This window comes from Balaenoptera acutorostrata, chromosome 3 (assembly GCF_949987535.1).
Source record: "Balaenoptera acutorostrata chromosome 3, mBalAcu1.1, whole genome shotgun sequence".
NCBI lineage: Eukaryota > Metazoa > Chordata > Mammalia > Artiodactyla > Balaenopteridae > Balaenoptera > Balaenoptera acutorostrata.
Genome location: NC_080066.1, coordinates 177,840,591 through 177,860,489, shown reverse-complemented (window position 1 = coordinate 177,860,489; position 19,899 = coordinate 177,840,591). Strand labels below are relative to the sequence as shown.

The 19,899-nt window shown below is 50.4% G+C and overlaps 1 protein-coding gene across 4 annotated transcripts in view; it reads left to right on the top strand.

The window, feature by feature from the left end:
- BCL11B (BCL11 transcription factor B) overlaps window positions 1–12,111 on the top strand; it is a 92,406-nt gene extending 80,295 nt beyond the window's left edge. For all 4 annotated transcript variants that reach the window (XM_057543649.1, XM_057543647.1, XM_057543648.1 and 1 more), the window contains one exon: window positions 9,829–12,111. In XM_057543649.1, the coding sequence (XP_057399632.1) occupies window positions 9,829–11,894 (2,066 nt within the window). In that variant the 3' untranslated portion in view covers window positions 11,895–12,111. The remainder of the gene's footprint in view (window positions 1–9,828) is intronic.
- The last annotated feature ends 7,788 nt before the right edge of the window (window positions 12,112–19,899 follow it).

Sequence of the window (19,899 nt, the reverse complement as noted above, 5' to 3'; positions counted from 1 at the left end):
CTTTTTCTTTGGTGCACCCCGAGGGTGTTCACGCAGGGCTCTCCACCCCGAGTGCCTTCCCTGCTGGATCTGGGCAGGTGCCACTTTCCCTGTGTCTGGCTTGAACTGACCTCCACGCGGTGTTTCCTGCCTGCCTCTTCCCTGGATGCTCTGAGGTCACTCGGCAGATCCTGCTCTGCCTCAGAATCCTTTGTGTCCACAGCTTAACCCGCCCCTGCTCCCCCCGACCCCCACCTGTGGCTGATCCCTCCAAGTAAGTAGGTCCTATTGTGGGTCCTAGAACTTAGCACATGGTGACCGGATGGATGAGTGAATGAATGAATGAATGAATGAATGGAAAAGGGATGTCCCTAGACCATTTGGGACAAGATCAGATTTCCTTGGGTTTAGCAACTTCCCAGGATGCTGCTTTTACTCTGCTGGGGTTCTTGTGCCCCTGGCTGTCTAGGGGGATGCTGGGGCCTCGGTTTGAGGCTGTGGTGAAGCCTGAAGGCCCAGTCCTCCAGCCCGAGCTAACTCCGGGCATCGGAAGCACAAAGCTGACCTCTGCCGCAGGGACGCTCTCAGGGTGAGTGGACCGCAGCGGGGTGAGGTTTCTTACTCGTGGGGCCTCTCGATTCTCAGCCAAGCTCCACGTGGCATTTCCTGCAAAGAGCCTCCAGCTTGCGGCACCGGCCAGCTCGCTGGTGTGCTCGGGGGCAGGTGGAATGGTGTGCTGTGGCTGGTTCAGGGCCGGTTACGGCGGAGTTTGCAGGCCCGGTGGAGGGGCAGCTGGTGTGTGTCAGACACGACCCAGGCCCTGGGCTCAGACCCAGCCGTGAATCTGGGCTCTGCGACCCACAGGCTGTCTGACCCGGGGCCCCTCACTTAACTGTGATGAGACTGAGTTTCTCTTTTATATAAGATCTGGATTAGAGCCCACTTTCCAGAGTGGCTGTGAGCGCCCACAGGTCCACCTCTGGCACACGCAGTGGTACGTGAGTCAAGCCCACCAGAGTCAAAGGCAGGTGATGACAGCGTGGTGATCAGTGTCGAGCAGCATTCCCCCAAGGCTGTGGGGATCAGAGGGGGCTACGCTTGGGCTGTGTCTAAGAAGATGTTTTGCAGGGAGAGGAGGAAAGGCAGGTATTCCAGGCAGCTGAAACGGCCGGTGCAAGGAGGTGTGAGATGCACGGGCAAGGAGAGGACCAGGAGGGTGGGGGGCCAGCGCGTGAGTGGGCAGTGAGTCCGGCCGGATCCTGAAGGCTGAGAGCCTGGTGCTTCCTCCGGGCAGCAGGGGCCGTCAGGGCTGTGATTTGGGGGGGTCGCTGGCCCGCTCGCCCACTCTGCTAGGGCGGCTTAGAGGTGGATGGGGGCGGTGGCGGAGCGTCTGGGTTCTTTGGAGTCACCTGGATCCCAGCATTCTCTGGTGGTTGGAACACAGCCAGTGGAGAGGCGTGGGCATGCTGGGCGGGGTACTGCCCAGCGAGTCCGGGATGCGGGGTCGTGTTGAGTGCTGAGCTGGGCCCTGCTCCAGAGGCGGCCTCGCCTGGAGGGCAGACTGTGAAGCCTGGGAAGGTTCACCCAGACCTGGGCAGACGCCCTTGTTCTGCCTGTGATGACTTTAGCCACGCTGACCATGGGGGAGCAAACAGACAGAACACAGCTAACACAGGCACCGGCAATTCTGAAGCACGTGTGCGTTTGTCACCCTGCTGGTGGCCGGAGTTGCGGCAGTAGGCAAGATCAGCTCAGCCCCGGTCCTCAGGGAGCTTGGAATCCAGACCATATGATGAATTTTAAATAAATAACCCAAGGCCAGTCACGTGGCCTCCGGCAACTTACTTGCGGTCTCTGAGCCTCCTTTATCGCTCCTCTAAGTGGTCACGGGCAGAGAGTTGTCATGAGACTACATGGGGTGAGGCAGGTTCTAAACCCCAAAGTCAGCCAAGCCCTTGCATGCTTTTCTCTCCCAGCACCTTGAACTTGGCCCTGGCAGCACTCATACTTTTCATGAAATAATTGAGAGGGTTATTAGGTGCTCTCGTCTCCCCCTGGAATTCGAGAGCTGCATCCCTCGATACCAGCAGAATACCTAGTGGATAAAGGGTGCCCAGCTCCTACTTCTTCAATGAATGAATGAAAGGCAAGTGCAGGCATTGCTCTCAGCAGGACACACCCTGCTACCTAGTCCACTCAGCCCTATCTATCTTGGTCCCCCCCACTTAGTGGGCTTATGTGAGCTGGGATCCAGGGATGGCAAAGAGGCAGACGCACACTCTATGTGGTGGTAATGGCTGTCTGGAGCTCTGGGTTAAAGAGGATTCCGAGGCCTGGTGGGGGAGTGTGGGGATGGATTGGCAATGTCTGCCACGGGCATTGGCGGAGGGGCAATGGCTGTGTTAGACTGAGGCTGGCTCAGCACGTCATCACCAGGGAGACCATTTAGTGGTAGTAGTAGTGCTACTGCTGTCACCACCAGAACCAAGACCCAACAAAGGGCATCTATTACTTTTCCATGAGATAATTGGCCTGATTTCACCAAGTTCTTGCAATTCTAGCCGAGAACAACACACCTCCACATTTCACTAGCATGTGGCTGGGACGAAAGGTAAGATTCCGAGGCACACACAACTGCCCTGTCTCCTACCCTAGGGTCCCTTGACTTGGGAGGGGCCCAGGTCTGCACCCTTTCCTCTTTTGACTAAGCTTTTATCTAGAGCACAGCTGGCTGTGCGGCTCTGGGCTGATCACCTTATCTCTTCCAATCTTCAGTTTCCTCATCTGTGAAATGGTGCTGATGACAGTTCTTGACCTTGGGAGTTGTGAGGACAGTTCTCCTTAGCTGCAGGCAGCTCATGTAAGGGTTTAATGATGGTTTCTTGTTACTGCTGTTATTATTGCCTTAGCTCCACCTTCTCTCTTGGAGAGGCTGAGGTTTTGTTTGATAGGATGCTTTCAGAACAAGCGGGGATGCTTATAGATTTCATAGGTGACTGTGCTCAGAAATGATATGAACACGAAACTAACAGAGTTCCCCAAGGAAACCAACTGACATTTTCTTTCTGGGATCATGAAAGGGAAGACAGTCTTTAAACTAATAAGGGGTCTACACATCTAGAGATAATAGTGACAATAATTATTAACATTTTGGCACTGAGGAGATGGCACTGCTAGTGGGCATAGATTCTGGAGGAGGATTGGATGGTTGGCCAATGAATCCAGCCCTCTCCTTGGGCACTGCGTACCCTAAAATCCAGAGAGGGGAAGGGGCCTGCCACAGGGAGACCCTGGATCTAACAGCCTGCCCCAGAATCTGGCTGCCGGTGTCTCATGACCCCTTCACCAGGTCCTGAGTGGCACGTTGCCCTGTAGGCTCACCTGCTCTCTTAAACATCTCCACTCCAGGGACGAGGCCCGTGGTGGACCCGACTGGGTTCCATCAACAGGTAATCGATGCCCTTCACTGGGAAGACACACACAGTGTGACAGGAGGACCTTTTCATTGTGCAACAGGCCCTGACAAGTGTAAAGACAACGATCTCAGGTGGTGCTGTGGCGGTTGGGGGGTGCATCTGGGATGGAGCCAGGGCTCGGGAAGCCTGAGCGGGGACGTGGCCCTCCCCTTGCTGGCTGGGGGACTCTGCTTCTCTGAGCTGCAGCACCATCACGTGCCAGCAGGGAGGTGGTCCCTGCCTGGCCTCCCTCAGCGGTCGTGTGAGTGACGCTGAAATGCGCTAATGGCTGTGAAAATGCCAAACCAACTGTCAAGTGCTTTGCAAACTGTAGAGGGCCACGTGAAGCCAAGACCCAGTTCTTTCTTCAGTGTCCAAGTGTCAGGACTCTCATTTTTGCCTCCAGCTTTGGGAGAGAAAGGCCCTGGCTGGTGATCACCCCAGGCCCTGCTTGAGCTGGGAGGTGGTGTCTGCTTGTGGCTTCTGAGTAGCCGTGAACCACTAAATCCCCTGCAGGCAGGAATACCCTTCTACTGGGTATCACTTGGCCTTAGGAGAGCCCTCTTAAATTATTGCTCTCAATTATGGCCTTTTTATTGAATAATAACTCAGTTAAAGGTGTGCTTTTTATTGAACATCACTGATACCTTTATTGGTATTATTAGAGTAACCAGCATAATAAGGAAGAACAATTATTTAAATGCTCATTAAAAAAAGAAAGAAAAAAAAAATAAAAAAAAAATAAAAAAAAAAAAAAGAAAGAAAACACTCCTACTAGCGGGGGCGGGGGGCGGTAGCACTTCATTGCAGGAGCCCAGTTGCGTGTTTGTTCCCAAGAGTCACAATAAAAAATGATGTTTCCTCAACGTTTGCAAGTTTCTACTTCCCTGGAACCTCTAATGCATTAGGCAGGCTGCATTAAAATTCCTCCAGGGGAGAGGGTGTGGAGAAAAGGGAACCCTCTTGTACTGCTGGTGGGAATGTAAATTGATACCGCCACTATGGAGAAGAGTATGGCGGTTCCTTAAAAAACTAAAAACAGAACTACCATATGACCCAGCAATCCCACTACTGGGCATATACCCTGAGAAAACCATAATTCAAAAAGAGTCATGTACCACAATGTTCATTGCAGCACTATTTACAATAGCCAGGACATGGAAGCAACCTAAGTGCCCATCGACAGATGAATGGATAAAGAAGATGTGGCACATATATACAATGGAATATTACTCAGCCATAAACAGAAATGAAATGGAGGTATTTGTAGTGAGGTGGATGGAGTTAGAGTCTGTCATACAGAGTGAAGTCAGTCAGAAAGAGAAAAACAAATACAGTATGCTAACACATATATATGGAATCTAAAAAAAAAAAAAGGTTCTGAATAACCTAGGGGCAGGAGAGGAATAAAGATGCAGCTGTAGAGAATGGACTTGAGGACACGGGGAGGGGGAAGGGTAAGCTGGGACAAAGTGAGAGAGTAACATGGACATATATACACTACCAAATGTAAAACAGATAGCTAGTGGGAAGCAGCTGCATAGCACAGGGAGATCAGCTCGGTGCTTTGTGTCCACCTAGAGGGGTGGGATGGGGGGGTGGGAGGGAGATGCAAGAGGGAGGAGATATGGGGATATATGCATATGTACAGCTGATTCACTTTGTTATACAGCAGAAACTAACACACCATTGTAAAGCAATTATACTCCAATAAAGATGTTAAAACATAAGAAAGAAAAGAAAATTCCTCCAGGGTTTTATTACTGCCAGAGTTACACTGAAAGGCATCCCTGAAACATCCACTGCCAGGTACAAGATGGATAATAAAAAACAAAACATGCAAAGCCCAACCATAACATGTGCGTAGTGATGTGTGAATTTTATAGGGTGTGTCCACATGCGCGATCTCGTTTGCTCCCCTAGCCCTCTTTGGAAGCAGATATGTTATTCCCACTCTACTGATGAGGAAACAGAGGCTCAGAGAGGTTAAGTGACTTGATCAACATCACTCTGCTGGGAATGTCAAGGCGGAGGTATGAAGTCACGCTGCTGTCCAGGGTTCTCTTTAACAGAGATCACAGGGAGCGTTTCGAATTGGAGAAAAACACAGGGCCTCCCTGAAAGCCAGGAGAGCAAAAGAAGACCCAGTGTGGGTTTCTGCCAATGGATACCAAAAATGTCTGAGAAAGGAAAAAGGAAGGAAGCAAGCAAACAAGACACGGGCCCTGGATTCTGAGTCGCCAAGCCCGATGTAGTGATCCAAATGCAGCTGACGTTTCTAGGCCTCTAAGCCAGGTTTGGCGTCGCTGGGTAAGTCGCTTCAAAATAACCTAGGTGTCGACCTCTCAGTTGGAATGTCGGCAGCCACAGGGGCAGCGTGTCGGGACATGGATCCTGTCTGGGCCACCAGCAAAGTCGGCACGTGGTAGAGCTTCCAGCTCATCTCTGGGCAGGTGGCCCTGAGCTCCAGGAGGGGGGACAGCCCTGAGTCCGAAGCAGCCCTCTCACCGAGGGTCTTCCGCTGCATTTAAAAATGAGCCATGGGTGACTGTGTGTGTTGGGGCTTTAAAATATTTAGTGAGTTTTTGAACAGAAAAATGTTCCGTCTGGCTCTTCAAAGGCTTCCTGACATTGTTCTCAAAAGTGAGCAGCCCCAGTGCTCAAGGCTACTTCTAGGTAAGAGATAACCATGAAGTGGTAACATGGAAATGAACATTTTATTTAAAAAAGAAAGTTACGAAGGAGAGCGGAAAGTGCGTTGTCTAGGGAGGGCCTTTGAGGGCTGGGAGATTTTAAAAACATCGGAAACTGTCAGATCCTGGGAAGACTGGCACCTGCAGTGAATCTTGCCATGGCGTGGAGAGAAGTGTGGGAGCCAGATGGGTTCAGGCGTGCGGGAAAAGAGCTTACCCCGGCTTGACGAGGGACCCTGGAATCCTATTCAAGGGATACACACAGAGCTTTTCTCCCCCTGATGGTGAATTCCGGGCAGTTAACTTCCTCCCGGTTGCTCCAAGTTAAGAGTTTTAGCAGTGTCTTTTGCTCTGTTTTTTTTTTTTTTTTAAACAAAAAGTGGAAACATCTGAACTCTTTAGGACATGCAGGTACATGCTTCTCAGCAGCTGCCGTTTGAGTTAAAAAACATATATATATATATATATATTTTTTTTTTTTAAAGGATTTTCTTATTTATTTATTTATTTATTTATTTATTTTTGGCTGTGTTGGGTCTTCGGTTCGTGCGAGGGCTTTCTCCAGTTGCGGCAAGCGGGGGCCACTCTTCATCGCGGTGCGGGGACCGCTCTTCATCGCGGTGCGCGGGCCTTTCTCTATCGCGGCCCCTCCCGTCGCGGGGCACAGGCTCCAGACGCGCAGGCTCAGCAATTGTGGCTCACGGGCCCAGCCGCTCCGCGGCATGTGGGATCTTCCCAGACCAGGGCTCGAACCCGTGTCCCCTGCACTAGCAGGCAGATTCTCAACCACTGTGCCACCAGGGAAGCCCAAAACATATATATTTTAATTGGCCATTTCATTCCTGGCCTGCCTGAGAGTTTTGCATTGTCTTCTGATACCCACATTCCTCATGGGCAGTAGAACTTTCTAGAAAATGTGTAGCCATCAGAAGAAGAAACAGGAAGTGCTCTGGAGAGACCCAAGGAAATGAAGATGATGAAAAAAGAGACTGGGGGAAGGGAGGCGGCCCGTCTTAAAAACACGAGGAACCAGAGCAGCTGTGTGCAGTAACTTGGTCAATGAGAGTGTCTGGAGCCAAGGTGAAGGGTACAGCGTGCTCCTTAATTGCAAGATCTATGACCTTGTGGGAGGTGGTGCTTCATTTGTGTTGTTGGCTCCTGTGTCAGAAAGGGACTTTTCCTTTATCTTCTTATTTATTACTTATTCTCCCTTGCTCCAGAAAAGGATTTGAGGAGGACTCTAAATATTGTGGCTTCTGGCCAGCTTTCCCACGAGGCTGTCTGAGGGGAAGAGTTCTGTCCCCCACACGCGTTAACTAATAAGCCAGGACAGGAGATGGTGCCTCCGAGGAGCTGGCGCTCTCTGCCATAGCGGGTTGGCACACAGGACGGGAAGGCTGCGGTGTCCGTGTGGCCTTACCGCTCCCGCAGCGAGGACCACAGCCACCCAGGGCCTTGGGAAGGAAAGGCCCCGTTTCCAGGTGGGGAAATTCTCCCCAGGGGCTCCAGCATGGGGAACTGAGTTACACAGACATACTGGGAGGAGGAAGTTACCCGGACACCCTGGAGAAAGAAAATTGCCTCAGAAGTTCTCCTGGGGCTGTGTTTAAAAGTGAGGTGAAGCTGACCTTCGGAATTCTTTTTTCCTTTTTGTCCTCCCTGCCTCCCCCCACCCCTCCTGGTCTCCTCACTACCAAACACACAGACACATGTCCTATTGCACACGAGCGTGCAGTGATGCCCAGAGACCACCAGACCTGGAGGGCAGGTCTTGGTTTCCAGTGGTGGGTGATCTGGCCCAGTTGCTTCTGTGTCTGGGAGAATCTCCACCCCGCCCCCCTGCCCCCTGGACAGCCCGCACACACTGCATGGCTCAGGGAGGTCCAGGGCCCTTGGCCCTTGGACCTTGGGAGAGGTCAAGTTTAACCTGTATGGAACTCGGGATGTTTGGTCCCAGAACCACTTGGATTTTACTGCTAAGGGTGAAGCCCCCAAGAAACATGATTCGTGGCTGGAAAACCAAAAAAATTCGTCTCTGTACGGGATTTCAGAAGTCCTTAATCTTCCAGGGAGTGGCTGAGATGGGGATTATCTGCTCCAGCCCGCCCCGCTGTACGCTACGCCCCCCTCCCCTTACTGATACGGGGTATGAAAATTAACATGCACATTTGGCTCCACCAGGGAGTTTGCGGCTACCGTGCTTTATCAGCGTTAAAATCTTCCAGGTACAAGAAAGTTTGAAAAAACAAAAAGGGGTATTTCAAGATCTCAGCCGTGATGTCGTGTTCCCTTTTCCTTCCCCGGCCAGTGAGCAAATCTGATGGTGGAAGGCAGGACCTGCCCACACCTGTCCTGTTCACGTGAAGCATTAGGAGAAGAGGTTCGGGCTGGAGAAGCAGCCAGTTTCACCCGCAGGTTGAGGACGTTGGCCAAAAAAGAGGTTCTGGTTGGAAGGTCCGGGCTCCATTTTGCGATGACCCTAATGATGGACGAAGACAGGGACGCTTTGGCTCCATGCCACCAGCGTCCCCTAAGACTGGCTCCCGATGTCACCAGAGCCAGTTTGTAACAAATCCACACTTGCCACCATTAATCCTGACCGTCCTGTCAGATGTGACATTCTTTCACTCAGTGTTTCTGGCAAAGGACCTCACCCCTCCCCCTCCCCAGGGGTCTCTGGAGGCCAGATTCCACACTGTGGTTAGGGGTGTGTGTGTGTGTGTGTGTGTGTGTGTGAGGCCAGGAGGGCAATGGTGGGGGGCAGCTGTCACCCAGTAGTGATGTTCATGACATGCTGAATGCCTTCTGTTCCTACGCGTCCGTGTTTAAATTTGACAGCGCTTTCTGCACAGACCCTGGTGTATGAAACCCTGGGATTTCCTGTAGTTAAAATCCCAAATGATGCAGAGGTATCAGCCGTTTCTCTTAAAATGTTTGCAAGGCGATTTGGTTTGATTTGTGCTTCTTAGAACTTCCTTGGATCAAAGACTGCCTAGTCAGTGACTGGGGGGGGGGCGAGGGAAGGGGGCAGTTTTGCCCCCCAGGGAGGTTTGGCAGTGCCTGGAGAGATTTTTGATCCTCATGATTGGGAGGGGAGGGAGTGCTACTGGCTTCTAGTGGGTAGAGGCCAGGGCTGCTGCTGAACATCCTACAAAGCACAGGGCGGCCCCCGGCCCCCAGGCGGAGAATCATCAGGGTCTACATGTCAGTAGTGCCTTGCTTGACAATCCCTGGTCTAGACCGTGGCCAGTGTGAAGGTAGCCCTGAACGGCTGAAATCTGCCCGGCTATCTTTTATGCAGTCCATCCTTTCCATACTTCCTATTACTGGAATCAGGCATTCTCACAAACACATCTCCTTTGGCTTCTGAGGCGATGGGCTTAAGGACACCGTATTTTAGGGGCACAGAGGGATGTCTACCGAATTGGAGTAACTTGCTGAGGTCACACGCCTGGTCCAGGCTTTGCCGGGGCCGCCAGCCCACAGAGCAGGCTTCTTCAGCCCCTCTGCCGGGGATCTGCCAGGGGGTCGCAGGCCTGGGCCTGCTCAGAAGCCGTCCCGCTGCTGCCGCCCTCAAGAGCCGCGGATCCCGGGACGCACTCGGCCCCGGCTCGCCTCCAGGTCAGTGGCCCCGTGGTGCGCGAGCCCCCGTCCTCCGCTTCTCACGCTCTCTCTGCCTTTCCGTCCGTGTGTCTCCCCAGGTAAAGATGAGCCTTCCAGCTACATTTGCACAACATGCAAGCAGCCCTTCAACAGCGCGTGGTTCCTGCTGCAGCACGCGCAGAACACGCACGGCTTCCGCATCTACCTGGAGCCCGGGCCGGCCAGCAGCTCGCTCACGCCGCGGCTCACCATCCCGCCGCCGCTCGGGCCCGAGGCCGTGGCCCAGTCCCCGCTCATGAACTTCCTGGGCGACAGCAACCCCTTCAACCTGCTGCGCATGACGGGCCCCATCCTGCGGGACCACCCGGGCTTCGGCGAGGGCCGCCTGCCCGGCACGCCGCCGCTCTTCAGCCCGCCGCCGCGCCACCACCTGGACCCGCACCGCCTCAGCGCCGAGGAGATGGGGCTCGTCGCCCAGCACCCCAGTGCCTTCGACCGAGTCATGCGCCTGAACCCCATGGCCATCGACTCGCCCGCCATGGACTTCTCGCGGCGGCTCCGCGAGCTGGCGGGCAACAGCTCCACGCCGCCGCCCGTGTCCCCGGGCCGCGGCAACCCTATGCACCGGCTCCTGAACCCCTTCCAGCCCAGCCCCAAGTCCCCGTTCCTGAGCACCCCGCCGCTGCCGCCCATGCCCCCCGGCGGCACGCCGCCGCCCCAGCCGCCGGCCAAGAGCAAGTCGTGCGAGTTCTGCGGCAAGACCTTCAAGTTCCAGAGCAATCTCATCGTGCACCGGCGCAGCCACACGGGCGAGAAGCCCTACAAGTGCCAGCTGTGTGACCACGCGTGCTCGCAGGCGAGCAAGCTCAAGCGCCACATGAAGACGCACATGCACAAGGCCGGCTCGCTGGCCGGCCGCTCCGACGACGGGCTCTCGGCCGCCAGCTCCCCGGAGCCCGGCACCAGCGAGCTGGCCGGCGAGGGCCTCAAGGCGGCTGACGGCGACTTCCGCCACCACGAGAGTGACCCGTCGCTGGGCCACGAGCCCGAGGAGGAGGACGAGGAGGAGGAGGAGGAGGAGGAGGAGCTGCTGCTGGAGAATGAGAGCCGGCCCGAGTCGAGCTTCAGCATGGACTCGGAGCTGAGCCGCAACCGGGAGAACGGCGGCGGCGGCGGTGGCGGCGGGGTGGCCGGGGTGCCGGGCGCGGGCGGCGGCGTGGGCGGCGCGGCCAAGGCGCTGGCCGACGAGAAGGCGCTGGTGCTGGGCAAGGTCATGGAGAACGTGGGCCTGGGCGCGCTGCCGCCCTACGGCGAGCTGCTGGCCGACAAGCAGAAGCGCGGCGCCTTCCTGAAGCGCTCGGCGGGCGGTGGGGACCCGGGCGACGACGACGACGCGGGCGGCTGCGGCGACGCGGGCCCGGGCGGCGCGGTCAACGGGCGCGGCGGCGGCTTCGCGCCGGGCGCCGAGCCCTTCCCGGGCCTCTTCCCGCGCAAGCCGGCGCCGCTGCCCAGCCCCGGGCTCAACAGCGCGGCCAAGCGCATCAAGGTGGAGAAGGACCTGGAGCTGCCGCCCGCCGCGCTCATCCCGTCCGAGAACGTGTACTCGCAGTGGCTCGTGGGCTATGCGGCGTCGCGGCACTTCATGAAGGACCCCTTCCTGGGCTTCACGGACGCGCGCCAGTCGCCCTTCGCCACGTCGTCCGAGCACTCGTCCGAGAACGGCAGCCTGCGCTTCTCCACGCCGCCCGGGGACCTGCTGGACGGCGGGCTGTCGGGCCGCAGCGGCACGGCCAGCGGGGGCAGCACGCCGCATCTGGGCGGCCCGGGCCCCGGGAGGCCGAGCTCCAAGGAGGGCCGGCGCAGCGACACGTGCGAGTACTGCGGCAAGGTGTTCAAGAACTGCAGCAACCTGACGGTGCACCGGCGGAGCCACACCGGCGAGCGGCCTTACAAGTGCGAGCTGTGCAACTACGCGTGCGCGCAGAGCAGCAAGCTCACGCGCCACATGAAGACGCACGGGCAGATCGGCAAGGAGGTGTACCGCTGCGACATCTGCCAGATGCCCTTCAGCGTCTACAGCACCCTGGAGAAACACATGAAAAAGTGGCACGGCGAGCACTTGCTGACTAACGACGTCAAAATCGAGCAGGCCGAGAGGAGCTAAGCGCGCGCGGGCCACCCCCCCACCCCCACCCCCGCGCACCTGTACAGTAGCCCCGTCGCCAAGCGAGAGAATGCTGACCTGACACTTGCCTCCATGTCGCCGCCGCCGCTCGGCACCCCCTGCGAGCCCCCGGGGCCCCAGGGGAGGCGGCCCTCCAACCTAACCTGTGTCTGCGAAGTCCTATGGAAACCCGAGGGTTGATTAAGGCAGTAAAAATTGTGGAGCCTTTTAACTGTGCAATAATTTCTGTATTTATTGGGTTTTGTAATTTTTTTGGCATGTGCAGGTACTTTTTATTATTATTCTTTCTGTTGAAATTCCTTTAAGAGATTTTGTTGGGTATCCATCCCTTCTTCAGTTTTTTGTTTTTTTTTGTTTTTTGGTTTTTTTTTGGTTTTTTAAAAACTCAGTAGTAGCCTGAGCGATGACTCCCGAGCTATGTAGAGGGGAAGCATATATTTTAAATTATAATTTGGGGGGGGGGAGGGCGCTGCTTTTTTGAAATCTAAGCTAAGCATGTGTAATTTCTTGTGAAGAAGCCAACACTTAAATGACTTTTAAAGTTGTTTACTTTTTTATTCCTTTTTTTTTTTTGTCCTGAAATAAAAAGTGGCATGCGTTTTTGCTTTTGTTTTTGTTTTGGGGGAGGGGGTGGATGAACAGCGGATAACAATCTTTAAAGTTGTAGCACTTTGTTTCAGAATCGGAAAGGAGATGTAGCACTGATGATGTCCCGAGTAACAGAGGCCTTTTCTGTGTTGATTTCAACTTTGCAATCCATAAGGAAACCTTTGAGTGGCGGGGGGGAGAGGCCCTCAGAAAACTCAGCACTGCCAGAGAAACAGGAGTTTTTGAGGGCTGCCCCTGGGAAATGGCCCAAGAGCATTCTAAAATTGTGCATTCCCAGCAGATCCCGTACTTTTCTCGGAATGTCGGTGGGCCCTGGGATGCCATCTCTGCTATTTGCCGTAGATTCGACTAAATAAAATGGGCTGAGGGTACTTTTGGGGGTAGATGGTGGTGGCCTGCAGTGACACAGAAAGGAGAGAAACCAGCGGTGTTCTTTCAGGTTTCTTCTGGCTTGACAGCTTCTCTCTCTCTCTATCACCCCCACCACAGAAATCCGAAGTCATACATTGCTGCCAGTGACAACTGATCGTTTCCCAAGCAGACAAGTGTACTGATGGTGAATTGAGGGAAATTACTATTCTCTCATGTAATGCACACTGATGACATTGTACGGACGGGGGTTGGGGGGGGGAGTGGGGGGAGGATCTTGCCAATTTCAGTTCCCTTTTACTGGAAAACGGGAAGAGTTCCATCCGAAGGTGCCCAGCGCTACTTCCCAGGTTTTTTTTTTTTTTTTTTTTTTCTATCCCATTAGGTTGGAAGGTACTAAACATTGGACTGTTAAGATTAGACATTTGAATTCTGTTAACCCGCACTTTAAAGCTTTTGTTTGCATTTAAATTAAATGGCTTCTAAACAAGAAATTGCAGCATCTTCTTCTTTTTGGCCCAGAGGTGGGTTAAACTGTAAGGGATGGCTGAGACTGAGTGTCAGTATTGCTAAGCGTGGCATTCACAATACTGGCACTATAAAGAACAAAATAAAATAATTTATTGGACAGTTTTTCTACTGCCATTCAATTTGATGTGAGTGCCTTGAAAACTGATCTTCCTATTTGAGTCTCTTGAGACAAATGCAAAACTTTTTTTTTTTTTTTGAAATGAAAAGACTTTTTTTAAAAAAAAGTAAAACGAGAAAAGTACATTTCTTTAGAAACAAACAAAGCCACATTTACTTTAAATAAATTTTCAAAAATCCTGGTTGAAGACATGAAAATGCCATAAGACCCAATCAAATGAAGAAATAAACCCAGCACAACCTTGGATATCCATTAGCTGAATTATCCTCAGCCCCTTTTGTCTGTGGGACAACGCTGCTTAGATGTGGAGTGGAGGTGATTTACTGCTGAATTAAAACTCAAGTGACACAAGGTACAAGTTGATATCGTTGAATGAAAAACAGAACAAAAACAATTCAGGAACAACGGCTAATTTTTTTCTAAAGTTAAATTTAGTGCACTCTGTCTTAAAAATACGTTTACAGTATTGGATACATACAAGGGTAAAAAAAAATTGTGTGTATGTGTGTTGGAGCGATCGTTTTTTTCAGAGTTTGCTTAATAGGTTATAAAAAGATGCCACAGTGGCTGCGTGTATATTGTTTTCTTTTGGTGACGGGGTTTTAGTATATATTATATATATGAAAATTTCTTGATTACTGTAAAAGTGGACCAGTATTTGTAATAATCGAGAATGCCTGGGCATTTGACAAAACAAGAAAAAAAAAAAACCCTTTTCTTTTCCTTGAAAATGTTGCAGTAAAATTTAAATGGTGGGGTCTATAATAATTTGTTCTTGTCACAGTAACTGTAAAGTCGGAGTTTTAGTAAATTTTTTTCTGCCTTGGGTGTTGAATTTTTATTTCAAAAAAAAAATGTATAGAAACTTGTATTTGGGGATTAAAAGGGGATTGCTACACCATGTAGAAAAAGTATGTAGAAAAAAAAGTGCTTAATATTGTTATTGCTTTGCAGAAAAAAAAAATCCACATTTCTGATCTGTACTTATTTTTCTCCTCCCACCTCTCTGGAATGGATATATTGGTTGGTTCATATGATGTAGGCACTTGCTGTATTTTTACTGGAGCTTGTAATTTTTTAACTGTAAGCTTGTCCTTTTAAAAGGATTTAATGTACCTTTTTGTTAGTGAATTTGGAAATAAAAAGAAAAAAAAAACAAAAACAAGCAGGCTGCCATAATATATTTTTTTAATTTGGCAGGATAAAATATTGCAAAAAAAATTTGTATGTTAAGTCCTATTGTACAGGAGAAAAAAGGGTTGTTTGACAACCTTTGAGGAAAAGAAACAAAAGGAAGTAGCTAAATGCTTTGGTTCACAAATCATTTTAGTTGTATATATTTTTGTCGGAATTGGCCTCTACAAAGGACTGTTCGAGTAGGGCTTCACTCTGAATGCCCTGAACCTTGCATCAAGGCTCCCTGGTGTGGCCTCAGCAGACCAGATGGGAAATTCTTTATTCGTGTTGAGTGGAAAAATCAGTTTTTGTCAAGGTATAGGTACCATTTCACAGAGCCCTCCCTTTCTTTAAGAGGCATCTATAAAGATGTCAGATGTAGAGGAGAGCCCAAAGCATCTTCCTTCTCTGCCGTCACCCTGCCCTTCAGAGCAGAAAGAAATGCAAGCTGAGCTTTCTTTAGTCCTTGAGAAAGCATTAAACAAGCAAGCAAACAAACAAAAATTGTAATAAAGGGAGCTGGCGTATCAGCTAGGTGCAGGTGACGTGATCTGTGGCTGGGACCAGCGCAAATCGGATTTCAGGAAGGAGTCCCCATCACAACCAGGACCTTTTATCCCTTGGAGAGTGTTGGCCTGTTGTCTTTCATACCTGCTTTGCTGCTTTTCTCTCCGATACATTCCGTCAGTTTCCGAATGCCTAGGGCCTGGGACGAATTCGGTGCCTTTCCATAGCTCTTTCTCTTTCCTTCCTCTGTGTTTCCTCTCCATCCTTAACGCCTCTGTCAGTCCTTTATTTGTTCTTTTCGTTTTTATTTGATTTATTTCTCCCTCTCTGTCCCCCCACTCCTTTTTTTTTTTTTTTGTAAAGCCAAGTAGCTTTAAGATAATAAAATGGTGGTTTTTTTGGATGAGGGAATAATACGTTTTAAAAAAATACCTATATCAGGAAGCCATTTTTTATTTCAGGAACTCTAAGAAACCATTTCAGGTTACGAAAGTATAACCAAGCATCCTGTCGGGCAATTCTTTACCAAACGCAGAAACCTTTCTTCTGGGCGCTTTTCTGTTTAGTATGCCCTTTGCTCCTTGCCATTTACCTTTGCAAAGTATAAAGAAAGGGAGAGGAAGTGGAAGATAAAGCTGAGATGTCCGTTTCCTACCTGCTTGATCGGAAGACCTAGGGGCCGCCCTTTCCTCTGGATGCCCTGGGAAGGTCCTTTAGAGCCTCCAAGGCGATCCTCCTGTAGTTAACAAAAGCTAGCCAGCTCTCATCAGCTTCCGCAAAGTCACCACGATTCCAGGACTAAGCCATCCTAAAGCACAAAGATTTTTGTCTCTGTCGACTGCAGAGAAATGAGCATTTTGCTTCTCTTTTCATGTTTAAAAAGCCAACACTGAAGCAGATGACCCAGTGAGAGAGGCCCCGAGCCTGGGGGACCCAGCTGACCCCGCCGGTTTCCACACTGCCACAACTTGGTTCAAAGTTGCCCCAAATTGGAACCTGCCACTTGCCATTTGAGGGTCTTTCACGGGGGGGGGGGGGGGGGGGGGAGGGGGGAGGAGGAAGCTGAATTCCTCTAAGCAAAAATGTGAAAAGTAGGGAAATCAGCCTTTCGTCCCTGTCCTAAGTGACAGTCAAAGATTTTGGGGAACACAGGCAAACCCATGATTTTGGTGCTCTTTGTATCAGCTCTGTGAAGCAAAGTTACATTGAGTTAAGTTGTTTGCATTTGTACTGGCAAGGCGAAATATTTTTATTACCTTTTCTATTACTTATTGTATGAGATTTTGTTGTTTACTTGGAGGTTCTGTCTTTTACTACAAGTTTGGAACTATTTATTATTGCTTGGTATTTGTGCTCTGTTTAAGAAACAGGCACTTTTTTTTTTTTATCATGGATAAAATGTTGAGATGACAGGAGGTCATTTCAATATGGCTTAGTAAAATATTTATTGTTCCTTTTATTCTCTGTACAAGATTTTGGGCCTCTTTTTTCCCCTTAATGTCACAATGTTCAGTTCAGCATGTGTCTGCCATTTCATTTGTACGCTTGTTCAAAACCAAGTTTGTTCTGGTTTCAAGTTATAAAAATAAATTGGACATTTAACTTGATCTCCAAACCTTGTCCTTTTCTGTGTCTTTCAAGGGTAGGGGATGGACAGCTTATTTCCAAGGGTGACTTAAAGGTCTTTCTCCATTTTCCTCCTGACTCAACCCCTTACTCCTGTATTTGGGAGGACAGAAAATAATGCCATGAGAGACCAAGAGTGCTTTTGTTTACCCCCGTGAAGCCCTGTGATGTGGAATAGTGGTTCTCCGTCCTGCCTGCACATTGGAACCACATGGGAATTTTTCAAAATCCCAGGGTCCAGGCCTCACCCCAGACCAATTTCTATCAGAATCTGGAGGTGAGATCCAGGCATCAGTATTTTTGAAAATGACTCAGGTGACTCTTATACAGCCAAGTTTGAGAACAAGTGGTTTAGAACTAAAAGCCCTTGTCTGGGAATGACAAGGCTCGGGTCTGGTATAATTCAGCTAACATTTCCTGAATTCCCAGGGAGAGCCACTGGGTGAGGCACCGAGGGGTCAGAAATGAGTGGGACAGAGGCCCTGCTACTCTGTGTCTGGTCCCCTGGGGTTCCCATCGTGAAGGGAGGCTGTTGGACTAGAGACCATCTCCACCCATCCATGAGTTTTAATAGAATCACACAGGAGGACCACCTTCCCTTCCCCTGTGTGAGAGGTTGACAGATTTGAGGATGCTTTCTTTAGGGATAATCTCAGATCTGGAGGAGGAGGCAATGTCTTTCAGAAGGAAATAGCCTTTAGCTTGGCTTTTCCCGGTGCTGGGCCCAGAGCAACCGACAAGATGGAAGAGGAAGATGGCAGCTTTCCTTTGGGTTTCACCCACTTAGGAAACTGTTGCTTTCCTCCAATGAGTGAGGGTCAGAGCCCACCCCTGTGTGAAAAGGGATCAAAGACCCACTGGGTTCTCGACCACTCTTTTTCTTTTCGGCCACACCCTGCGGCATGTGGGATCCTAGTTCCCCAACGAGGGATCGAACCCACGCCCCCTGCAGCGGAAATGCAGAGTCTTAACCACCTACCAGGGACGTCCCCCTCGACCACTCTTCTTATGTTTCCTGCTCTTCAAGACACAAAGAACATTCCAGTCAAGTCACTTTTCTGCAAACTCACTGGGCACCATCCACAAAGCAGGTACCAAGGTAGGCAGCCTGGGAATCTTCACAAGGAGACTTTGCAAAAAATGAAAACACCGAGCCGTGCTTGCAAAGATGCTGTGTGGGTTCTGGCCAGATGTTAGGAAGAATGAGGGAGATGTGTTCCTCTGTGTGCTGTCTTCAAAAAGTCACCATGCTCCCAAGGCCATATCTAACCACCGGATGAATAGAGGTAGGATTTAAAGTCCAGCACTAAAAATGGAGTGGGTAGCCATTCAGGGCAGGTGGCCTACCCTGTTTTCTAGGGGTGTAGGGAATAAGAATTCCTCGAGAAGAATTCTCTTCTTTTCTGTAGGTCCTGCCTATCCCCCACTGACTTGTGATTTTTCCCGCCCAGAAAACGGTGCAAATAGCAGAACTGAAATGGTGAGTTGCTTTCTGATTGGAATACACGGAGATGTGGTCATTTGGGGAAGAACCTCCATCTTAAGGTTGAGGAACAGACACCTAAACTGAGTAAAAAAAAAAATGCTTGGGATGATGTGTGAACATGTGTGAATGACTGACATTCACACTCATGGCCTGTCCCTTCCCTCAGCCCTTTTAAGAAAGCCCAGTTTGGAGATCACCAGCAGGGCAAAGGAAAAGCTCCATTCAATTCTCATGGTCCCATTGGTAGCTCTGTGACCTCAGGCCACTCCTTTCCCCTTTCTGGGCCTCAGTTTTCCCACCTGTAAAATGGAGAGTTAAGGTGATCTGGAAGGACCCATTCTGCCTTCAGATGATCATGCCGTGTGTGCACAGAGTAACCAAATTTGATGGGAAAGTTAAGGTCAGAAATGTGCCCTATTCAGATGACGAAACTCAGGGTGAGAATGGGTTCTCAAGAACAGAAAATCCCATGTTTTTGCTGGTTTTACCTCGGGGTCTTCAGCCACCTTGCAAGTCACAGGGTCTCCCCATTTTCTAAGCGGTCCCGAGCACGTTGGGGACATCAGAGTAGGCTGCTACACAGCTCACTCTTCAACTGTAAGTTCAGCAATTAGAGCTAGAAAACATCTTCTTCTGCTTTGGAGTTAAAACTAGATGAATAGAACTTTAAAAAAAATGTTAATGTGATGAAATATATAATGAAACTCATGTAACTTTCAAGCCAGGGAGGATCAAATTCTGACTTTCTTGTGTGCAGGTGAAATCTTAGTCACTAATTGCCTGCTCTGTCTAGCCTTCCAAACAATTTTATAGCATTCTGGTTAAAGATCATCTAGGATGCGCTAAAGAAGTCAAAGCAGGTTGAGCTCAAAAGTCTATTTAATTCCCAAAGCAAAGACTGAGCTGGAGGTCAGACCTGAGCACACAGGGAGGTCTAGGGCCTGGTCTTTGCTCTCGAGGGACTCCTTGTTTAATGAAAGAAATGCATTATGAAACAAGGCTGCAGGATGGGGCAATGTGGGCAGTGAGAGCAGCCCAGAAGAGGGAGCAACTAATCCGCTGGGGAGAGGGCAGATTAGGGAATTTGTGCTGCTCCTTGAAAGATGAGTAAGGATTCACTGGGAAGTTGAGGACAGGTGAGGGAGAAATGGCATGTCTTGCAGAGGGTATGGCCCAGGAAAATGCATGGATGTTGAGAAAGCACAGTGAAGCCCATGGAGAAGCAAAATCTTATAGTTGGCTGGGACCCTTAAAAGTCATCTATTACAAGCCCATCTAATATAGGAATCCTCTCCCAAACCCTAAAGTATAGCACATCCATCCATCCGTCCATCCATCCATCCACCCCTCCATCCTTCTATCTATATATCCATTTATTTATCCATCCATTCATCCATTCCACCCATCAACCATTCATCCATCCACCTACCCATTTATCCATTCATCCTTCCATTCCATTCCATCCATTCATCCATCCATCCATCCATCCATCCTTCCATTTATCCATCCAGCCAACCACCCACAAGTTGTTCATTTAGTAAACATTTATCAAAGACCTATGC